This window comes from Tympanuchus pallidicinctus, unplaced genomic scaffold (genome assembly GCF_026119805.1).
Source record: "Tympanuchus pallidicinctus isolate F22 unplaced genomic scaffold, pur_lepc_1.0 scaffold7, whole genome shotgun sequence".
In the NCBI taxonomy this organism is placed as follows: Eukaryota; Metazoa; Chordata; class Aves; order Galliformes; family Phasianidae; genus Tympanuchus; species Tympanuchus pallidicinctus.
In genome coordinates, this window is record NW_026294791.1 from 93,147 (window position 1) to 112,787 (window position 19,641).

General features: G+C 44.8%; 1 protein-coding gene across 2 annotated transcripts; it reads right to left on the minus strand.

Annotated features, from left to right (window-relative positions):
* Positions 1–7,569: 7,569 nt before the first annotated feature.
* Positions 7,570–19,332, minus strand: LHX8 (LIM homeobox 8). 2 transcript variants are annotated; one of them, XM_052666910.1, is made up of 9 exons: positions 19,208–19,332; positions 18,644–18,817; positions 18,206–18,364; positions 15,216–15,337; positions 13,605–13,825; positions 13,034–13,137; positions 10,112–10,207; positions 8,897–9,080; positions 7,570–8,138 (listed from the first exon to the last, which is right to left on the minus strand). In XM_052666910.1, exons 2-9 carry the CDS (start codon positions 18,722–18,724, stop codon positions 8,062–8,064), a joined length of 1,044 nt encoding a protein of 347 aa, XP_052522870.1. In that variant the 5' UTR covers positions 18,725–18,817; positions 19,208–19,332; the 3' UTR covers positions 7,570–8,061. The 2 variants fall into 2 exon arrangements, with proteins under 2 accessions (XP_052522870.1, XP_052522871.1); XM_052666911.1 differs by lacking the exon at positions 19,208–19,332 and adding an exon at positions 19,012–19,103.
* Between the last annotated feature and the right edge of the window lie 309 nt (positions 19,333–19,641).

Consider the following 19,641-nt stretch of genomic DNA (forward strand, 5'->3'; position numbering starts at 1 on the left):
GAAGGGACTGTTTTATACAGTGCTTCATAAAGTAGTTTCTGGTTGCCATCATTTTCAACGCATCTGACCAACTCAATTTCCTGTGTCGAATCAACTTTCATTTCATCGAGTCCCAAACTCTCATTTTTCTTGCTTTGGCTATGCTCTGTGGGTGATCTATTTTAATTCTGCAGTCTTAAGAGCCCAGGCTTGCTATCTGGAAAATAATCCAAGTAGTCTCAGGAGAAAGTTGTGCATTTGATGTGCTTCAAATGATAATTAAAAAAAAAACATATTGCAGTTTGTTTTTGTTTTACTTCTTTCTTTTTAAACCTCATGAGCTTCATAGTTCGCGCTGGTGTGTTTCACAAATCTTTTGTTTTGTGAGAATGCTAACAGTGGTCCAAAACAGTTAAACAGCTTGTGATGTAATTCCCAACTGTATAGGTTCTGGGTCATAGGAGCTTAGAAAAGTAGATGTTTGTATGTTTATTATTACTGGTTTGTGGCATCCAGAGGTGGCAGTGCTTCATGCACTAATGACAAGAAACCAATAACTGCGTGTCGCATGGAGTAAGTCTCACTATTGCAGTTCTCAGCCGAGAAGGCTATGCAGCTTCCTGCAGAAGACTTACAGAAGATCAAAGTGTATGCTGGAAAGTAAGGTTTCTACAGATTTGATTATACATATCATACATCCACTTCTTTTTTTCTTCCTTAAAATCACATTTTGGGAGAGATTAATGAACTTTTCATTAAAATATAAGGAAGATAAATTAGCCCCATGAAATAAAATGCTATTGGAAACCTCACGGTTTTGTTTCCATCACATGGAAACACATTGCAATGTGAGGAGCAGTTTTGTGCTGGAGTTGTGCGTATTCTTGACATGCAAAAAGCTGGGGTCTGACCCTCATGACTCCATTTAAATGTGTCTGAGTTTTTGCATTGCACATCTCTGCTTTCACAGACCTTTAAAGTAAAATGTGGACAGGGATCTGTCTCTGAGTTCCTCAGGTGGCCTTTGCAGAACCTACTCTGCAGGAGCTCTCTTGCAAGGTGATACAGTTTAATCCCAGTTTTAAGATAAAGGAAGTGTGTCTGCTTTTGTCCTACCCTGTTTTCCATACTATCTCTGCTGCAGTTTCGGTGTGTGAACATATGTGCTGGAGTCAGGGAGACTCACCAGTAAGAGTAGGGAGAGACTGAAATTCTCCAGAAAGGGGTGGTTTGCAGCTTTGTGGACTCGTGTTTGGAATCACACAGCATTTAACGTATGAGTTCAAAGTCTGTGTGGTCCACTGCCTGCGGATGTGTAGTCTCCAGTGTCTCTGAGTCCTTGTCTGGTGCTGCTTCAACATCACATAATGTGTATTTCCAAACAGAGTTTATTTAAATAAGAGGTTTCTTTTGTCTGTGATCACATGAAGTTAGAGCGAATTTGTTCTAATCTGTAAGTTCTTACTCAGAAACATTTAACTGGAGAAGCATGTGTCTGACTAAGTACTGCTGTGCCTTTTCTTACAGCTGCTTACCGCATCACATTCTGAGTGTGCTCATGTCATACAAATGCTAGCATTTCTCCTTCTTATTTCTGACAATAGTTCAAAAATTCACTGTTGTTTTTTCCTGTATTCAGCACATTATTTTATATCCTACTGAAATAGCATCTATCATTGGTGTTGAAGATAGATGCAAAGAAGTTATTAAATGCCCCTGTCTGTGTCCCTGTTTGTAAGAGAACCATTTTCATCAAGTAACGAACCAGTGTTCTCTCTGGTCCTCCTTTTGATGTCAGGATATTTTTGAAAAGCTCCTTATTGTCCCTCAAAATTGTATTATTTTGGCCACTCGTAAGTTGAGATGAAATTTACTAGGAAATGATAAATAAGAGCAGTGACAACATGCTCAGCCAGTACCTGAGCAGTGGCTACCCCCTCTGGTCATATCCTCACAGGTCTATAGTTTGTGCATGATGTCATGTGATGGCAATGCTAACTCATGGCTTGAAGCAATGATGGAGCACCTGGTGGGAAGACAGGGCCAGCCCAGGGGAGCTCAGGTGCGTGCAATGCAATGCAATGTACCTGAATGGTGGAAGGGGTGGAGCCAGGATCCATCCCTTCCCAGACCTCATTTAAGGGTTGGCAGTGGAGGTGAGGGTCTCTTGTTAGAGATCCCTGCCTACCTGAGGCCTTCCAAGAGTGAGTAGCTTTTTTCCTTTGCTTCTGTCTGCAACTTCTGCACTTGTACTTGTCCTCACTTTGCCACGCAGCTATTCCTGCTGTGCTTTCCATCACCCTGTTGTGTTACATGTCATATGGCTTGGAATGTGCCTTGAGCCATTTCAGTCCTTGCTCTTGGTTCCACCCAGTCCCCTCACTGGCAAGACAGTACGAGAAGCTGAAACATCATTGGCTCTGCACATCACTGCTAAGCAACAATTATAACGTTGGCGTGTTATCAGCAGTGTTTTTCTCCTAAAGCCAAAACGTTGCATTGTACCAGACACTGCGAGGAAAACCAACTGTCCCAGCTTCAACCAGGACAGGAATGCTTCCTTGCTTCTTCTTAAAGGTTTATTGGCAAAGGTAAAAGTGAAGGAGAACATGCTGTGGGAAAAGATGCACAGTTGAAACAGACAAATTTGGTGCATCCCAGGAAGATTTTATGCATCCAACAGGCTCCTCTGCTAAGACATTCTGTGGGGGTTCTTGTTGTTAGTTTGCTTCTTCCTGGCATTGCTTTCAGAAGAAATCACATTTAAAGCTATCCAATTCTGAGAGTTTAAGCTTGCCTGAATCAGGATAAAGAGTAGAAAACAAAATCACCATTCCTAAAGAGGGCGAGAAAGACTACATGTTGATGAGGGATCAGGGAGAGATGATGATGGATGCCAGAACACAGGTGAATGCAGATGAGAACTGAGAACTACATTTCTCTTAGAGGACATTTGTGGTGAGCTGTTTATTTAAAATAAAACATTTGAGAGGGGTCACTTTAGCATATGTGGAAGAACTAAGAATGACTCCTTAAGTCTTTAATTTCAGTTTGTACAGCATATCAGCCTATAAAGAATGCTTTTCCCCACGTGAGCTGAGAAATAGCTATCATACGTTTGTATTGCAGTTATTACTACCAGACTTACTAGAAAAAAGTCTGTGGACAGTCTTAAAGTAATGGGTGGTCTTATAACAAACGTGCACTTCCAGGGTTTGAAGTTATGCTGTTCTAAGTGAAATAATCCTAAGCATACCTGCTTTTTCAATTGTAAGAGGCTGAAGAAAACACAAGTATTCCTGTATTGTTCAGACCGTGGATAGAGAGGCTGCTGAATGTTACTGCCAGGTACCTTTGCTCAACCAGAGCGCGTTCTGGGCTCAGCATTTCCTAATGGGGAGAGAGCATTGGTTAAAACCTAGCTTGTAACTGAGAAGGCATCCTCTTTAACATGAAGGGAAAAGCTGCTCTGCTTGAAGTAAGGGTAGCTACAGAAAGCAACACGAGTTTGCCTGACGGATGAATGGGAACAATGGATGTTGCAGTCCTAGACTTCGGTGAGGCCTTCGATGCTGTCCTTAAGATCCTCCTGATGACACCATTGGAAGTATGGCCTGGATGAGCAGATATTGAGGTGCATCAGAAACTGAACGGCCAGACCCAGAGGATGTGGTCAGTGGTGCAGCAGGCAGTGTGTAGCTAGTGATGAGTGAAGTGCCATAATGGACGGCATCTTCGTTAGCATCCACGTGAGAGGCAGTTCACAGATCAGGATGTTGTGAGTAAATGTTAGTTGTATTTTGCCAACAAACGCAAGATCTCTGGAATCTTTCTATCTAAATGGTTTATGGGTAGCCTGGATCTGCTACAGTTTGTCCTGGAACCACTGAGCTAAACAGAGATCTTCATAAATTATGAGTTCTTATTTTTGAGAGACTCAGTGTCTACAGCTCGGGAATGAGCAGAAGAAAGCCGAAAATTCAACAATGCAATTTAATTCTGGTCTGATTATTTTATTTGAGAATTTTAGAATATTAATGAGATTGGTGATAACAAGAATAGAAACAAGACTGTCAAAGCAGCCCAACTTCCTTTCAGGGTAACAAGGGTGGCAGCTGCGTGGGTGGTCAAGATGCTGCGCGTGTCTCTTTCTGACAAAAGCAAGATAAGGAAATAACCTAGGATAGAAAATTTGGAAAGTAAGCACTGGCAAGCAGTTCAGATGATTCCTTCTCCTATTAAAAAAAATGGAATTACAGAAGAATAGGTTCTAGTCAGTATTTTAGTTCATTACCTGAATGTCGGCATAAAGAGAGGCTCCCTGCATTTCTGACAACAGAGAGCAGACGACAGTGGGGAGTTCAGAACTGCGATTCAGAATGAGTGACAGCTTTGAGAAGCAGTGAGAAAAAAGCAAGGTGAAATTCAGCGTGTTAAAATATAAGCTGCTCACCTAGGCTGCAGTCATCTCTGGGAGCAAGGCAGCAGTCAGAAATGAAACTTGGAGTGTGGTGCTGCTGGAAGAAAAGCAGTCATCAGCGCAGCGCACACAGCCACGAGCAGCTTACGTGCTCTCTGCTCTTCCAGGTCAGCATCATGGAGGGCTTTGCTGAGTTTTGTGCTTTGAGATGGTGGGCAAAGAAAAAAGCACAGAAAGAATCGGACACCTCACAAATACATGGTGTGAAAAAACCCGGAACCTCAGTGAATCAGTTTGGTTCGGCAGAGAGAAGAAATTCCTTGTTTTGGTGTTGGGGTTGTTTTGTGTGGAGGGGAAGGAGGAAGGGAAGAGAGCATCAGATTTCCTGAGGATTATGCAAAAATATCTACTGTTGGAGACATTTAAGACATTTCAGGACAGTTTAGTCAAGTATCTGTATCAGTAGTACCTTGGGATGAGAAGTAGACTAGAAAATGCCCATGTAATCACCTGATGCATCTACATATATAGATATAGATATATATACACATAAACCTGTACCTCCACTGAGCAGGTGGAGTTTCAAAATATCTCTATTGCAGTATTTAACTGCACTTTGAAATACTTCTGATGGATCTTGAATATTCTAGAGTAGATATTTCTGTACCCTGCAAACTGAACTACTACTACTTGCTTCTAATAACAGACTTCCCATGTTGTGAGATTCACACAGTGAAAGTTTTCTATCCAGATTTTTCCCCCTTTCTGTAAGAGACCATATAGTGCATTTTAAGTCATATTTTGCAGTGTAGTTATACTCACCTGTCCTACCATACAATAATACAGGAGCCAACCCCAGCTTGCTGGCTGGACCTGAGGGGGAGAAGACTGAAAGTCGATAGCCGGTCTTCTCACAGTACATTCAAGACAGATGTGTGTTTATTTTGTTAGTGGTATTTCTTCCCTTGAGAACTTCTTGATACAAAGTATGTTTTATATAATTACAGCTCAATTTTCAATTTCTTCACTAATAGTATCAATGCCACATGTACAAAGTGCCCTCAGAATAAAAAAAATTAAGGGTCAGAGGGACAAATGCAGTTCTCTGCAGAATTATCCAAAGAAGTAGAACACTAAGCATAGATCTGTACCATTTTCTGTTCAAGACAGACTACTTTTAAGTGACATGTTAAAACCAATCTGTTATCTACACAACATTGCTTTTCAGCTTTGAAAATCAAACCTACGTCATCTAGAAGGCTCAGCATGCTATTTTGTATTCCCACTGTAGCACCAGTGGCATTCTGTTCCTTGAATTTTCTGAGCACAATGCCTGTTAGTGCTTCCTGCTTTAAAGAAATACAACAGTGGAGCCAGGTCAGAAGAACTCAGCAGCGCGTTGTCAAAAATGCAAGTGCACAACAAGTAGAAAAAGATCAGCCTTCAAGTCTAAAGTCAAGCTACAGCAACAGCTTCAGTTGAGAGCATCGGAATAAAACTCCTGGCCTTCCATACATTTGGTCAGCTGCACACAGCCTGGCAACTGAGGGTAGGCCAGTAGAGCAACTTTTACATGCTGCAAGGCGATGCTCACAGCCCAGATCCACTACTGGGACTCCCTATTTTTAACTCCACATTTCCCTCCTCACTCTGCAAATAGCTGCTCAAGCATTCACAGTAGCCAAAGATAATTTCCTCCCGATTCCTTTTTTCATAAGGAAGCAGTAACGCCACTCATTTTCTTTAATCCTGCTCTGTTTGTGGAACTGGACAGAAGGTTTCATAAGTAGGTCTGCCTTGCTTTCTCTCGAGGAACCGGAAGCTGCTCAGTTCTTCAAATTAGAGTGAACAAGTAGTTTTGTTCTTTTTCAGAGGGACTCAATGCAAGTCAAGTTGCACTTTAGAACAGGACAGTTGAGTACTAGTTTACATTACCAAATTATGTCTAATTTACCAGCACTCATGGTGCTTAACTTTAAAACTTCAGCAGTAAGATTCTCCTACTTGCACATCAGGTCTTACAAAACAACAAGAATTGGTTTGTCTACTATTATGCATGCAGTTTTGTATCATGCAGCCACAGGGGGTATTTCAGGTACAGAAAAACGATGTGTTTAATTCAGCATTTCACCCAGCTATTTCAGCATGATGCACGTTAAAATAAAAATGTAAAGTTCCATTCAAGTTCCATAACAGCCTGTGTCCTCAGCATTATTTGTGGCAGGGTGTATCAGCCTAGACAAAGCAGTGTGCTTTTGCTACTCAGTTGCTTGGGCAACTGAGTTTAATTTATGGAACATGAATAATTCAGAAGTTGCCATTGAAGTGATGGCTTTGGAGACCATAATCTTTCTGTGGTGGCAAACCAAACTGAAATGATTTGACCAGAACAGATAAGAGCTTTCACACACTAGAGACACTGAATCCATTGGGAGATGAAAAAAAAGGACTCACACACACCTTCAGAGATTTCCTTCAGATGCAAGTAAAGCTTAGGTGTGCAGATAGGATCTACCAGTCTTAAATCCTTAAAGGAAACCAGTCCGTGAAGACAAAGACCAGTTCAGTTGATAGTATGCACTAGCCTACTGGAGCGCCCTGCTTTCTAATTCCAGCTTAACAGTTCTAATTCACTTTAACAATTAGATGCAGCCTGGTCTTGAGCATCTGAATGGACTGCAGTTTCTATTTGTATGCAGTGTGATACAGGTCAGTCAAAACATGGAACTGAAATGCAGACTATTTAGACATGCATTGCTCATCCTCCTGCTAAACAAAATCAAAGGTAAAAACATTGAAAAAAGCAGAAGCTGAAGCAGTATACAACAAAATATGAAAGCAGATCTCCACTCACTGACTTAAATCACAGTCAAGTCTATCTTGTGCATCCCAACCTCACTCTGAAGAAAACTGCTGTTTTGTGAATATTTACTTTAAAGCAGGCACCTATTTCTTGTGCTTCAAGACCAATCAAAACCCATTAGAAACATTTTCCAGATCAATTGAGACAGGTGAACACTCCTGAAAAAGTCCAGTGCAGCAAACCAGGTGTAACCTGGAGTTTTAAAGTTGAGGATTTCAGTTAAGCACTTCACAAATGCTCACAGTTCAACCATAGACACAGCAACGCTTTTGCTTAGCATGCTACAGCAGAAACTTTATTTAGTTCCTTTCGAAAATATTTGCAACCAAAATTTATTTTTGCAAATTCACAGAAATAAGCTTTAACATATAGGCTGTATACAACTCAAATACAAGTAATACTTTCAGCAATAACTTACTAATACAAACTAATGATAAGCTACAAACTCACAAAGAATTGTAAACATTTTGCACAACTGTCAGTCCTTTCTTTTAGGCAAAGTGCTCTTTTGATGACAAATAAATTAACAAATACATAACTAGAGTGATCTACTTCCAGACAATACAAAAAGATGTTTAATAAGGCTTGTAAACAATGTAATATGTAATTAAGCAGAATCCATAAAAGTGTCTTGCAGGCTAAATGTATACTTACATACCTGGGCAGCAAAAACGTTCTTGAAAATGTTTTAGTTGTTAACTAAAAAGTTAACATTAGTAGCTTTCCAACGGTAACTTTCATACACAGTAAGTGACTTCAGCTTACATCCTTAGTAGCTTACATCCCTGACAGAAAGAAATTAGGTATGACTTATTGGCAGTTGTGTCATTGAGTGGGGTAGCAAAGGCTGGAGTCCAAGAGCTGTAGGTGAATGAGCTACAAAAACAGAAAGATTTACTTGTCAGCTTCATCAGAAGTAGAAAAATATAAGCTAGTAAAATCTCACTGGTCCCAACCACTGAACCAAGCACTGTTCTCTAAACAAGTCTGACGCCAGGAGGCACGGGTGGCATCACAAGTGCTTCCACCAGCCCCATACTTCAGGCCCAGAGCTCACTTGCCTCCAACCACAGCCCACCTCACGCCACTCTGGAGAAGAACGAGCTCTGGCCACACATGCAGCTGAGAGTCCAGGCCTCCCAGATCTTTCAGACACTCCAAATCATGAGTTTGAGCCCAATTTGTTGACACATCAGGACAAATAACACACAATAACATTTTTTAAAGCAAAGCTGCCCCCATTATTTGTTAGTGCGAAGGAAGCTCAAGTTTTCAGTACACCTACAGTTTGTGTGGCAAGGGTCCAGGAGTCAACAGTTTTCACTAAAATTAGATACTGTAGAAAATACAGCATGAATGCTGCAAAAACAATGGTTTGAATTCTTTCTACTAATACTCATGGTTTGGAGGGAGCACAGGAAGTAGTCTTCACACCCAGACCTTCAGCTATGCTACTGCAGTGAGTGCTCCTGATACAAGTGCCTTCTTCACAAGGCACAGAGAGCCAATACTGTATTAAGATATTCTATAAGGCATAAAACAAGAACTCTGGTAAGCTTCTTTAATGGGAGCCTGGTAAACTGCTCTTGCCACAGTCAAAATGATTTTACTTGGATGTGCAAAGTTGTACCTACCATCCATGTAACTGTGCAGGGCAGTTAACATAGTCCCATCTGGGGGTACATATGCTGAATATGCCATTTCTTCTAGCATGGGTGGAGACAGCCTGGAGGGCTGAACTGCTGTGACTGGAGCAGCAGATGAATGGTTAGGACTAACGTGTTTCTTATGGCGCGCTCTGCAGTTCTGAAACCACACCTGAAAGAAAAAAAAAGGAAAAGATTTGCATCACGCAGATCAATCGCATTCTGTTTTGACATTAACTTGATATAAACCTCAGAGCTCAGGTAGTTAATTGGGCCTCAAATGTAGCACCGACAGTCCAAAAGAAGAAATACCTACTTTGAAGACGCATGGTGCCTTAAGCACACATATGAGCAAGTCAGGAAAGCTTCTGTAGCAACAGGTAGCCCACAGGCACTGCGAGGGAGCGCGTGGCTGCTGGGGCAGGCGCCTGGCTGGGCACCCACAGCTGCTGCATGCAGGGGCATGGCAGGGGTGCAGGCACCTCCTGCGCCTCGACGCTGCTGGCAGTAGCAGATCGTTCAGGGGACACCGATTTTTCTTCTCCATGTGAAGTGCGTGAGCTTCAACTTTTCAAAAGCTTGACCACAGTTTCCAGCTACCTAATTCCTGTGTATCTGTCAAATCTCCTGGGCTAGGAGGAGATGAGGGAACAGCAAGCTTCTTTCTAATTATATAAATTTATAAATCAATATAACAAATACATTTATATAGAAAAAGAGCATGAATGTGATGGCTGCCAAGAGGACTCTTCAGGCAAAGTAAGAACCATAAGAACCTAAGTTTGTGTTTCTCAGTTTTAAAAGGCTTGGGCATATATTTTACCTCTACTCTCTAAAACAGATCGCTAGGTAATCGGTCCTAATGTCTGCGTTGTCTATCACAAATCATCTTCAGAAAGCACAGCTCTTTAAGAATGTGCTACTGAATTCATGAATTTATGTTTATGAGAAGCTCAGTGCCAATTACCTGCTCTTCAGGCAGTAAAGTTTCTTCCTTGACAACTTCTAATCCTCCATACAGAGCGCAATACTGCAAATTGTTCACAGTGACATTTTGGTTCTAGACCTACTCCTAGCTAAGAACAGTTTTACTAAGCCACCACATTAGATCTTTCTCCACCGCACAATAACTACACTAATTGTTAAACTGCCCCTGAGCATTTCCAACAGATGAGTGGCAGATTTGTAACGTAGAGCAGTCACCTGTATAACGCGCCTGCTCAGGCCTGTTCTTTCTGCCAGTTTCTGAAGCGTTTGTGCATCTGGATTGTTGTCCTGAGCAAACTGTGCTTGCATAACCTGAAAAGATAAGAGTTGGATTTTTTTTGTGTGCAGTCCCAAGGGTGGCAGCAGAGACTTCTCTCAGACTGTGATCCTTTTCCTTCTCTGTTCTAAGGGAACTGTTGTAATCTCTAGTCCCCAGACAGTCCCCAATAAAAGGGAGAAAAACATATTTTAAATAACCCACTAAATTCACACCCAAAATAGAAGCCCCTTATACTGCTTAACTGAACCGAGACTTTTATGAAAAATGAATTACGCTTGGAAACAGTCAGAAATGGAAGCAGCATTCAGTTGTGATTGTACTAAAGGGGCTGTGTGAGAAAACACAATGTGAAGCAATTCAGGCACACTTGATGAAGAGAATGGTTACAGCAGCAGACCACGGCAAACAGCATCAGGAGGAATTGAGCTTTGGTTGGGTTCTTTGAGTTTGTCAATTGCTGCCTGCCTCTCGCACCGTACGGAGCAACTTGATGCTCTTTCCAGCTACGTGGAGAACGGAGGCAACTTGGAAGCTCCTCGTACCACATTTACTTCCCAGGGCTGCGAGGGGCACTCAGGCTGCACCCTGACAGACCTGCACTATGCAGCTCTTTGGTTGGACCCATCTTTTACAAACCATCACATTATCACCTGAATTACAATTCTTGAGGAAGTAGATGTTAACTTGACCTGCATCCTGAACAGCTCTGGAACATGTAAGATTTTACCTTAATTAAGAAGTAAGACTTCACAGATTTCTGCAGGACTTCTTCAGCAATTTAGTAAACTGCAGTTTCTCATTTCTGGATTTTGTTCCTTGATGGTCTGCAAATTTTGCCTTGCTTCATCTCTGAGGACATCAGACAACTACTCTTCAAATTCAGAATGTTTAAACTATTTATTTTTCCTACTGAGTTCCATAAAAGAACATTAAAAACACAGACATCCTTCTACATCCTTAGGCACACTACTGGAGGTCTTATGTCAAGAGCAGGTGCCAAGATGCACAGATGCACTGAGCAGACAGCAAGCGTCTGAAAAGATCTCGTATCTGCTGAGGTAGGTTACAATCCAGTAAAACGGAAAAAGCAAACACGGAAGTTTAACTGATGTCAAAACAGAAGAAGGCCTGAATCCATTTCCTACTCCGAGAGCTGGACCTGATGTTCATTCAGCTCGTGTTGGGAAAGTGTCCTTCCTGCAGAAATTCACACCTGATATCCAGAGCCTTTGCACCTTACACCCCTTCCAGGTTGTGCTCTTGTTTTAGATTAACAGCACCTTGACTTCAGTCATGGATCAAACAGCAAATCAAGCATCATACAACCACGTGCCACGTTAAACCAAGTGCATAATATACCAGTGCATAACTAGACGTGACCGCTTTTACCACAGACAAGGGCACGTGGCAGAGCAGAACAGTAGAAGATGAGCACTGCAGTAACAGTGTGCATCCAGGAACTCACAAGGGAATATAAACTGAACATGAAAGACACATAGCTAGGGAGAAAGCTGCTGCTTCCTTTCCACTGCAGATTCAGAAGTGTCAACCTGGTCTCGCTGTTGCCCTCCTCACAGTGAGCTGGCACTGATGGAGCTGTTTTTCCCTGACAGGCTCACTTGGTGAAGTGGTGATCCGGAGGCAGAAATTAGTCATATTTGAGGCAATCCAGAGTCAACTCTTGTCAAGACAGCAACAAGACAAGAAGCTCTGAGAGCAAAGCAGATGCAGGCAGCTCCCACCCCCACGGGGCAGGCATAGCCCTACCAGGAGTTTTGATTTCATACTTCCAGAATTCCAAGGCTCTCACTTCCCTTTTGTCCTGACACTGGAAAGGAACATAACTAGTGGTTGAGCTCATATAACAGGATATTGAGAAAACATGTTTTGATAATGCATGATCAAGAACAAATTGGACAGTAAAAAAACTGCTGCCAAGAACATCAAATGCACTTCTCCTCTATTTCACTCCACTCAGCTCCATGAAAGAGCTGCCAGCTCCCCTCACTCTCAAACATGCAGCATTGCATACTGAAGCTGGGCTCTTGAAACATGACACCAAGTCTACAGAATGCCGTATGTTTAAACAGGCAGCAGCAAAGCTCAGAGATACTTTGAGATGGAGCATGCTTGTGGAGCACTTTGGGAGGGATGAGAGAAAGGGAAGAAAAGAGGGAATGAGAGCAGACATGAGTTCCTACTAAGAGCCTGCCTTCCGGTGCATATCAGTATAGCCAAGACATGATCTAAAAGACAAGCATGTAGGAAAAATGACGACGAGATATAAACATGCGATTATTCCCCTTCCTCTCTATAAAACAGAGAAACAACACATTACTTGACAGGAGCTGAGCTGTATTCATGTGAACATGAACAGGAACCCACAACGCTTACCTGTTGTTCTGAGAACACAAACTTGTGCAGTCCTTCCCCGAGCACTGCAATAAAAATCGAAGCTTCCTGCCTGCTAAAGTCTTGAAGTCATATCCAGTACCCATCTCTAGTGCAACTCCTCATATTACGTAACTCTAAAAATATTCTTTATTATGTGCAGTGATGTAAATGTCTGCTGAAATAGATTTCATCGAGCAATCAAAGTAGATCAACCTTTTTTGTTTCCACTCTGCAGAATTACTGGCTGCCCCCAGGGAAATAAAAAGCTCGAAGGGTAACTATTTCATATGAAACCGCTGGAGCTAACAAACTATTCCAGAAACATGCCGTGTCTTGATAGTTTTTGAAAAAGTATAAAGCATACAAGCTTATTCTTCCCCCACATATGCATCTGATTTCCTATCAGTTCAGAAGTTACATCCTGCATAAACCTGAAGTACTCGAGTTCTTAGCATTGCCTCTACCTGGAGTTGATCTGCTGTGAAGCTGGTCCGAGCTCTTTTTGCTGGCTTTGGATGATTAACATCTTGTTCTGTTAGCAGTGCTCCTTCCACACTAACCCCATTACCTGAAGCATTAAAAAGAAGACACTCTGCTAAGCATTCAAAACGATGTTATTCATAAATCAGACGGTCGTCTAACAACTCACAGTGGCTGGCCAGCTGAATTTCACGTGCAGAAAAGCCATGTTTTGTTCAAAGTTAAATTGACCTGATGCCACCACCCATCCTCCCCAACTGACTCCCTTGCAGATTGGCGGAAGAAAGAGAAGCAGCATGACATTTTATCAACTAGATAAGCTTTGCTTTCCTTAGGATAGGAAACAAGTTACACAAACTCTCTCTCTCTCTCTCTCTCTCTCTCTATATATATATATATGAAAACATTAAGTAATTTGCACATTATTTTAATTCAAGAACCTGTGCTTCCAGCCTTAGTAAAGCTGGATAATTAGCTCTTTTAAGACAGAAGATGAAGCAAAACCCAGCAGTTTAATTAAAACTAACCACAAAGAGTTCTTAAAAGCAGCGTTACCGTTTTCAACTTCTCTTTTCAGGTTGTCCAACATGCAGTCATAATGTACTCTACAAAGGACTTTCTCTTCAACCAAAGCAAACTCCTCTCCGGTAGAAAGCTGTCTTTTGCAGGAGAAGCAGGCGAAACACGCCAAGTGGTACACATTTCCCTTAGCCCTTCGGACCCAGTCTGTGGAATGAATGTGCCTCCCACAGCGGGAGCAGCGCGTGCCGTACCGCCTGCAAACAACGAAGGCCAACAGAAGGCTGGAGTCAGATGCTAACCAACCCAGGCGCAATGGTTGCTCCAGCAAGGCTGGTAGAAAGTGGATGTGGAAGCACAGCTGAGATCCACAGCAAGAAGACTGACCACACAGAGCCAGAGGACCACGTAACCGTGCTTCTACAGCAATAAAATCAGCAAGGTCGCGTCTGATAACTCAAGGCAAGATCTCCACTGACCTATAAAAGTTAATAATTTACTTAAGGCAAAGAGCAACATTAAAGCATTTAAACTGCTACGTGAACTCACAAATCTCGCCTTTCCTTTTATGAAAGTCATCTCTGTAAAGTTGTGGGTGGGAGATCGGAACAGCTGGCTTCGTGCTCAAAATTCCCCCGGTTATTCAAACACGTTTCACTATACAGGCAGCCCAGGTTACTTAGCTACAGCAGCCTTCACTGTTCATTGTCCCCTTCTGCTGAAGGGGAGAGAGCCTGCACCTCCTTTTTTTCCTTAGTTATCATCACATTTATGATTTTATCATCTTCAATAGAAGTTCAAAGACAGGCAAATATTTACACTGTTACTGTATAACGTTCTTCTTTCGAGAGGAAACTGACAGCCAGGTTATGTTGGATTACATAAATGAGCATAACTTTGTTTTCCCTCCCCCGAAGTTCACCATCCTCAGCCTCAGCTGACAATAATCCACTCTCTGTACAGATGTGAATCCCATAAATATTTTGCCTGAGGAAAGTACTAGTGGTCACAGCAAATTTTCTTCCTGCTTTCTGCACTGAAGATTCTCTTATCTTGAGCACTGAGGCCATAAGTGTCTTTCTATGCCACTCAGAATTAATAATATTCTCCTTTATGCAATTAGATCCTAATATTAAGAATGCCTCATGTTCTAAATCAAAGTGATCCTAGAAAGGTGTAGCTGCTGAAATCCTTTTTAAAGGTTAAAAGACTGACTTGCAGTTAATAACAGCATGTGGTATCCTAAGTCTCATACCCAAGTGCAGTCTGAGCAGAAAATCATCTCAGCTTGGCCTGGTCAGCATTACACTAAGAATGATTCTTTGCACATAAGCTAAATTTACTGTTATTTTGATAGACTTTGACTAACACCCACCCCCCCTTCGTGTCCATAGAGGTGAGTGACTCTAGAAATTCAGTAGCTGGCACAGATTAAGTAAAAGGTTTGTTATGTAGTTGCATCAGACGGGTGCGGGGCTTCCAGGTCCCTCTGCCATAAAGATCCATTTAATTGCTTACAAAGTGATAAACTATATGCATGTAAATAAGCGAGCGGTGAGAACCTAAGCACCCATTTTATTTACAGACTAAGCAAAACAAGCAAGCGTGAAGTTCTGTTAAATGAAGTGCTACTGCTGCACGGCATACCTGAAATAATCAAGTTTGCAGAAGATATCCTTATCTTTGATGTAGCAGCTGGTGTGCCTGCCGAGGGACGTTCTGCAAACACTGCACGAGAGACAGCGAACGTGCCAGCAGAGGTCGTTCACCTGCAAGAACACCGAAAGAAAAGAGAAGTACTCCTCAGAGCTTGCGCTGCCTGCATGCATTCTTTGTACTTACAAAAACTATCTATTTTTTTTCATGCAACCAGAAAAAGGCAGAAATGACGTGTGCCACGATTCACGGAAAATAAATCCTGAAGGCAAATCTGCCTATAGAACCGCGTGTGTTAGGGGCTAATGAATGTGACAAAAGTCTTCAAAATAAGCTTTCCTGGCTTTGTAATTCAAAGCACAGGAAGAGGAAGCAGGAGATCCAAGTCCCACGTGGATATTTGGTGCCTGGCTCTGTCCTCACATTATTGGGTTAACAGAGCAAGTTCTGGCATCACCTTACTGCTAACTTGCACTCTGATTTCCCAACCTGCAAAATCTGTCTACAGTGAACAAAATCTGCAAAGTGGTTTGAAGTTTTACAGTGCAAACACTGAAGAAAAAAAGCAAAACAGTCAAGTAGAAACACAACAGGAGCTGCATCTTACCAGACGGCTGGTAAGCACAGCTGGTGAACGGAGTGGGAGCTCTGAAACATCAGCGGTTGTTTTACAGCTAATTCAAAAATTGTTTAATATCCATAGTGAAATTACAGCTTGGAAAGCAGCAGCAAATCAGGGGCTTTGAGAAGCCATGGGTAAATTTTGGGCAAATAAGTTACCCAGAATTTTCATTTCTCCATTCTTATAAAGATAATTCTTCATTGTGCAGACATTCTGCACCACCCATCAGACAAATCATTTCATTTGAAAATCCAGTACTCCCAATGACCAAAAAAATTAAGTGATAACCCTGTGGATAATTCTGTATCATACAGGAGAACTTCTGCGATCCAAACAATGTCAACGGGAAAACTTACGTGAACCAAACAATAAACAAGTTTGCATATGTACTATTTCCTTTAAAAACTTCCACAGCGATTTTCCATCCCATAGGGAACAGCAGGTTTGCCAGCCCTTACATGAGGAATGGCAAAGCAGGGATCTGCGTGAGCCGGGATGTGCCTCTGCGCTGCCAGACCAGGCACAGAGAAAGCGCCATGCTGGCTGCCGGGTCAGGCTGAGGCAGACCATTGCAGCCATCCTTCCTGTAATACTGCAGCTCGCTGCCCGGTGCTCTCCCAAGATCTGTCCTCGTTGGCAGCCATACTTTCACACACTGACAAATTTGCACCACAGTATAACGTGAAATCGTTGACAACAGCTGTCACCAAATCGATCCTCTCAACTATTTTGTTAGATGGGCACAGTGCAGGCGAAAAGGACGGCAGCACCAGGGCTGGTTGAGCACGTCCACAGCAGGGCTGCCATGGGATCAGCTCCCCCGGCCCAGCGGGCAGCCGCACACCGCTCTGCACGGAGCCCCACGCACGGGCCGCTCGGCACAGGCTCCTCCACAGAGCTTTGTCACACGGCTGGCGTGATGTCACCCACCTGCCTTTATCATTGCACGGGGCTGAATTTAGGAGACGTAACTGCTGCACGTCAGTAAGACGTCTCCCGGTTGTCTTTCCCTATCTATACAGGAAGGAATGATGTTTAAGTTGAAGTCAAAATAGTCATTTGGGGATCTTTTTTTCTGAGCTGCATTTACACAACTTCTCAAAGAGCAGACAGCAACATTCAGGAGATGAGCAAGCAGGATGCCGCTGGAGTTCACAGAACCAGAAGCAATTTTCTGTCATCCCTGCTCTGTTATCCTGCTCCGAGTGCAAACGCACATACAAAGGTGCCTGGGGTTTAACGGAACAAAAGGCATGCGGAAGCTCTCCACGACCTGCACATACCCTGCTTTAAATGAGTGCCGACCTGGCATACGCATTCCTTTGACCTCCTCGTTACAACTGGACTCTAAAGAAAATCACCTAAAAAAAAAGAACTTTCACATTTTCGGTGATGCTACAGACTTCCACTTTGCAGGATATATTATGAATTCAGTCTGCATCTGTTGGAATCGAGCGACCTAAAGCACAACTTTCTAATCTCACTTCTGAAAGGACAGAAGGCAGGACTCTGACCCAGCATAACTTCAGTGGCTACAATCCAGATGGAAAATTGCCACCTTCAAACTGCCTTGACGTCTTATATTCAAAGCCACACTTTTGTTAAATAATCATGCTTAGTCCTGAATGCTAAAACTAGCAAAAACATTTTTCAATCGTGCCAACTTCTCAGAAATTACTAGAGCCCCTTTTTGAAGGAATACATAGTTTCCACCTTCTGAATAGGCGCTGCTTTCCTTTCAGATTCACAGCATCGCACGGAGTTTTTTTTAGCTAACAGAGAACGGGTCAGTGCTACCAACTGCTTTGTCAGGAGCGTACAGCACAACCAACACGTTACCCACACCAGCGTTCCTTCTCACTCTCTTATGAAACACGAGAAGGATACACAGCCCTAAAGCAGGAGAGCGTCCTCACAACACAGGTATCGCTTCAGATCTCCTGTGAGGCCCGATCTCACAGATGCACGCTTCAGAGCTTTGAAAACGTTCGATTCTGCAGTAATTCTACTAATCTCTGCAAATCGAAGAACAGGCTCAGATGTTACGGATGCCGACTGCGCAGCAACGGCGATGAAGGAAAGCGGACGAGAAGCATGCGAGAGAAAGGGCAGGACTGCTCAGAGCTCGGCCGTCTGCCCGCAGCGCCATCGCGTTTTACCACCGCACTCAAATCGGCCGTCAGAAGCGCAGGACGCCGCACGGCTGCGAGACGCCGGAGCCCCGCGGCCCGGCTCTCCCCTCCCCGCACGTCGCGGTGCCCGCCGCGGCGCTCCGCCCTCCCCGCGCGGTTCTCGGGGTGCGGGACCGATACGGCCGCCTCGGCGGTGGAGAGGCGCGGGGCCGTCGGGACGCGCTTACCTTCAGCAGGTACTTGTCCACGATCTCCAGGCCGCAGCTGCTGCACACGCACTTGCTGGGGGCGCAGCCGGAGCCAGAGGCCATGGACCGCGGCGAGGAGGAGGGCGACAGGGCGGCGGAGGAAGAGCAGGAGTCCTCGTCGGCCGCCGCGGGGCTCTCCTGCGGGGAGCGCACGGAGAGCTCTATGAGCGCGATCCGCCGCCGGCCTCGCGCAGAAGCGGGGAACGCCGCGGGGAGCCCAGCCCGGCCCGACCCGTTCGACCGCGAGCACCTGCGGGGCCGCGCCGAAGCCCCGCGGGTGGGTCACGGCGGGAGCCGGAGCTCGTCCGCCGAGCGGAGGCCGAGGAACCCGAGCGGGGAGAGGCGGAACCGCCGGCGGCCGCGGAGCACACAGCCCGGGTCCCGTCCCGCACTGGGCAGCGGCGCGCGTCCGCTCACCTTCTCCGAGGGGCCGCCGAGCGCGGGCAGGTCCTTATCCTCCAGCCTGCACACGAACATCGGGTCGCTCTTCCAATACATGGCCCGGCCCTACCGCATACCAGCTCCGCGAAGGGCGGCGGAGCGCCACGAGGCTGCTCCGGGAACCTCGCTCTGAGCCTCTGCCCTCGGCGCCTGCCAGAAAAAAGTTTTGTGTGTGAGGGGGTGGGCCGTGCCGCGCGAGGACGGCCTTCCGCGCCTGCCTGCTCTGCCCTCCCGCGCAGAACCCGCCTCCGAGCGCTGCCGCGGCAGCGAACCCGCACCGGAGCTGTTAGACAGCAAAGAGCACCGTCAAGGAAAAAAGAAAAAACCCAAAGGACACCACATACTCCTCCTCTTTCCCCCCTCCTTCCCTCCCCGTTTATCTTCGTCGTTTGTCACAGCTTCTCCGCCTCCAGCCCCCCGAGACTAAACAAAAATTCGAGCTGCATCTCCCTCCACATCAGCGAAGGAACGCAGCGGTGCGGGTGCGCGGGAGGGGTTTTCCGAGCCCCGCAGCTGAGCACAGCTCTGCGGCTCACGCACTCCAAGCGCCGTCTGCGCCGTGTTCACGCGTGCCTACGCCGCCCGGATTCCATTATGAAACCTTTCTCGTTAAGCTAAAGAAGGAACACCTGAGGTGACCAAAGGCCGTAGTTCTGAACTCAGCCTGTTGCTAATTATCACCGGTGTGTTCGTCTGCGCTGCATTTGGAGGCTGCTCAGGGCCGCCCGCCCGCAGCACTCCCACAAACCCAGCCGCGTCCCCTAACGGAGGGACTCCCTGTGTTACTTGCGCGTTTTTACTACGATTACAAACGCTCCTCCCAGAGTTTCCCCGACTACTGCCGCGCTCGGGACGGTGCAGAACGAGCAGCCCACCCGCAGCAGGTGGCGGCGATAGACGCGGACTGCTGCTCCGCGCGTGCTGAGCAGGTGACGCTAATTAAACCTGCCGTTACATCCCCAACCTGTGCACCT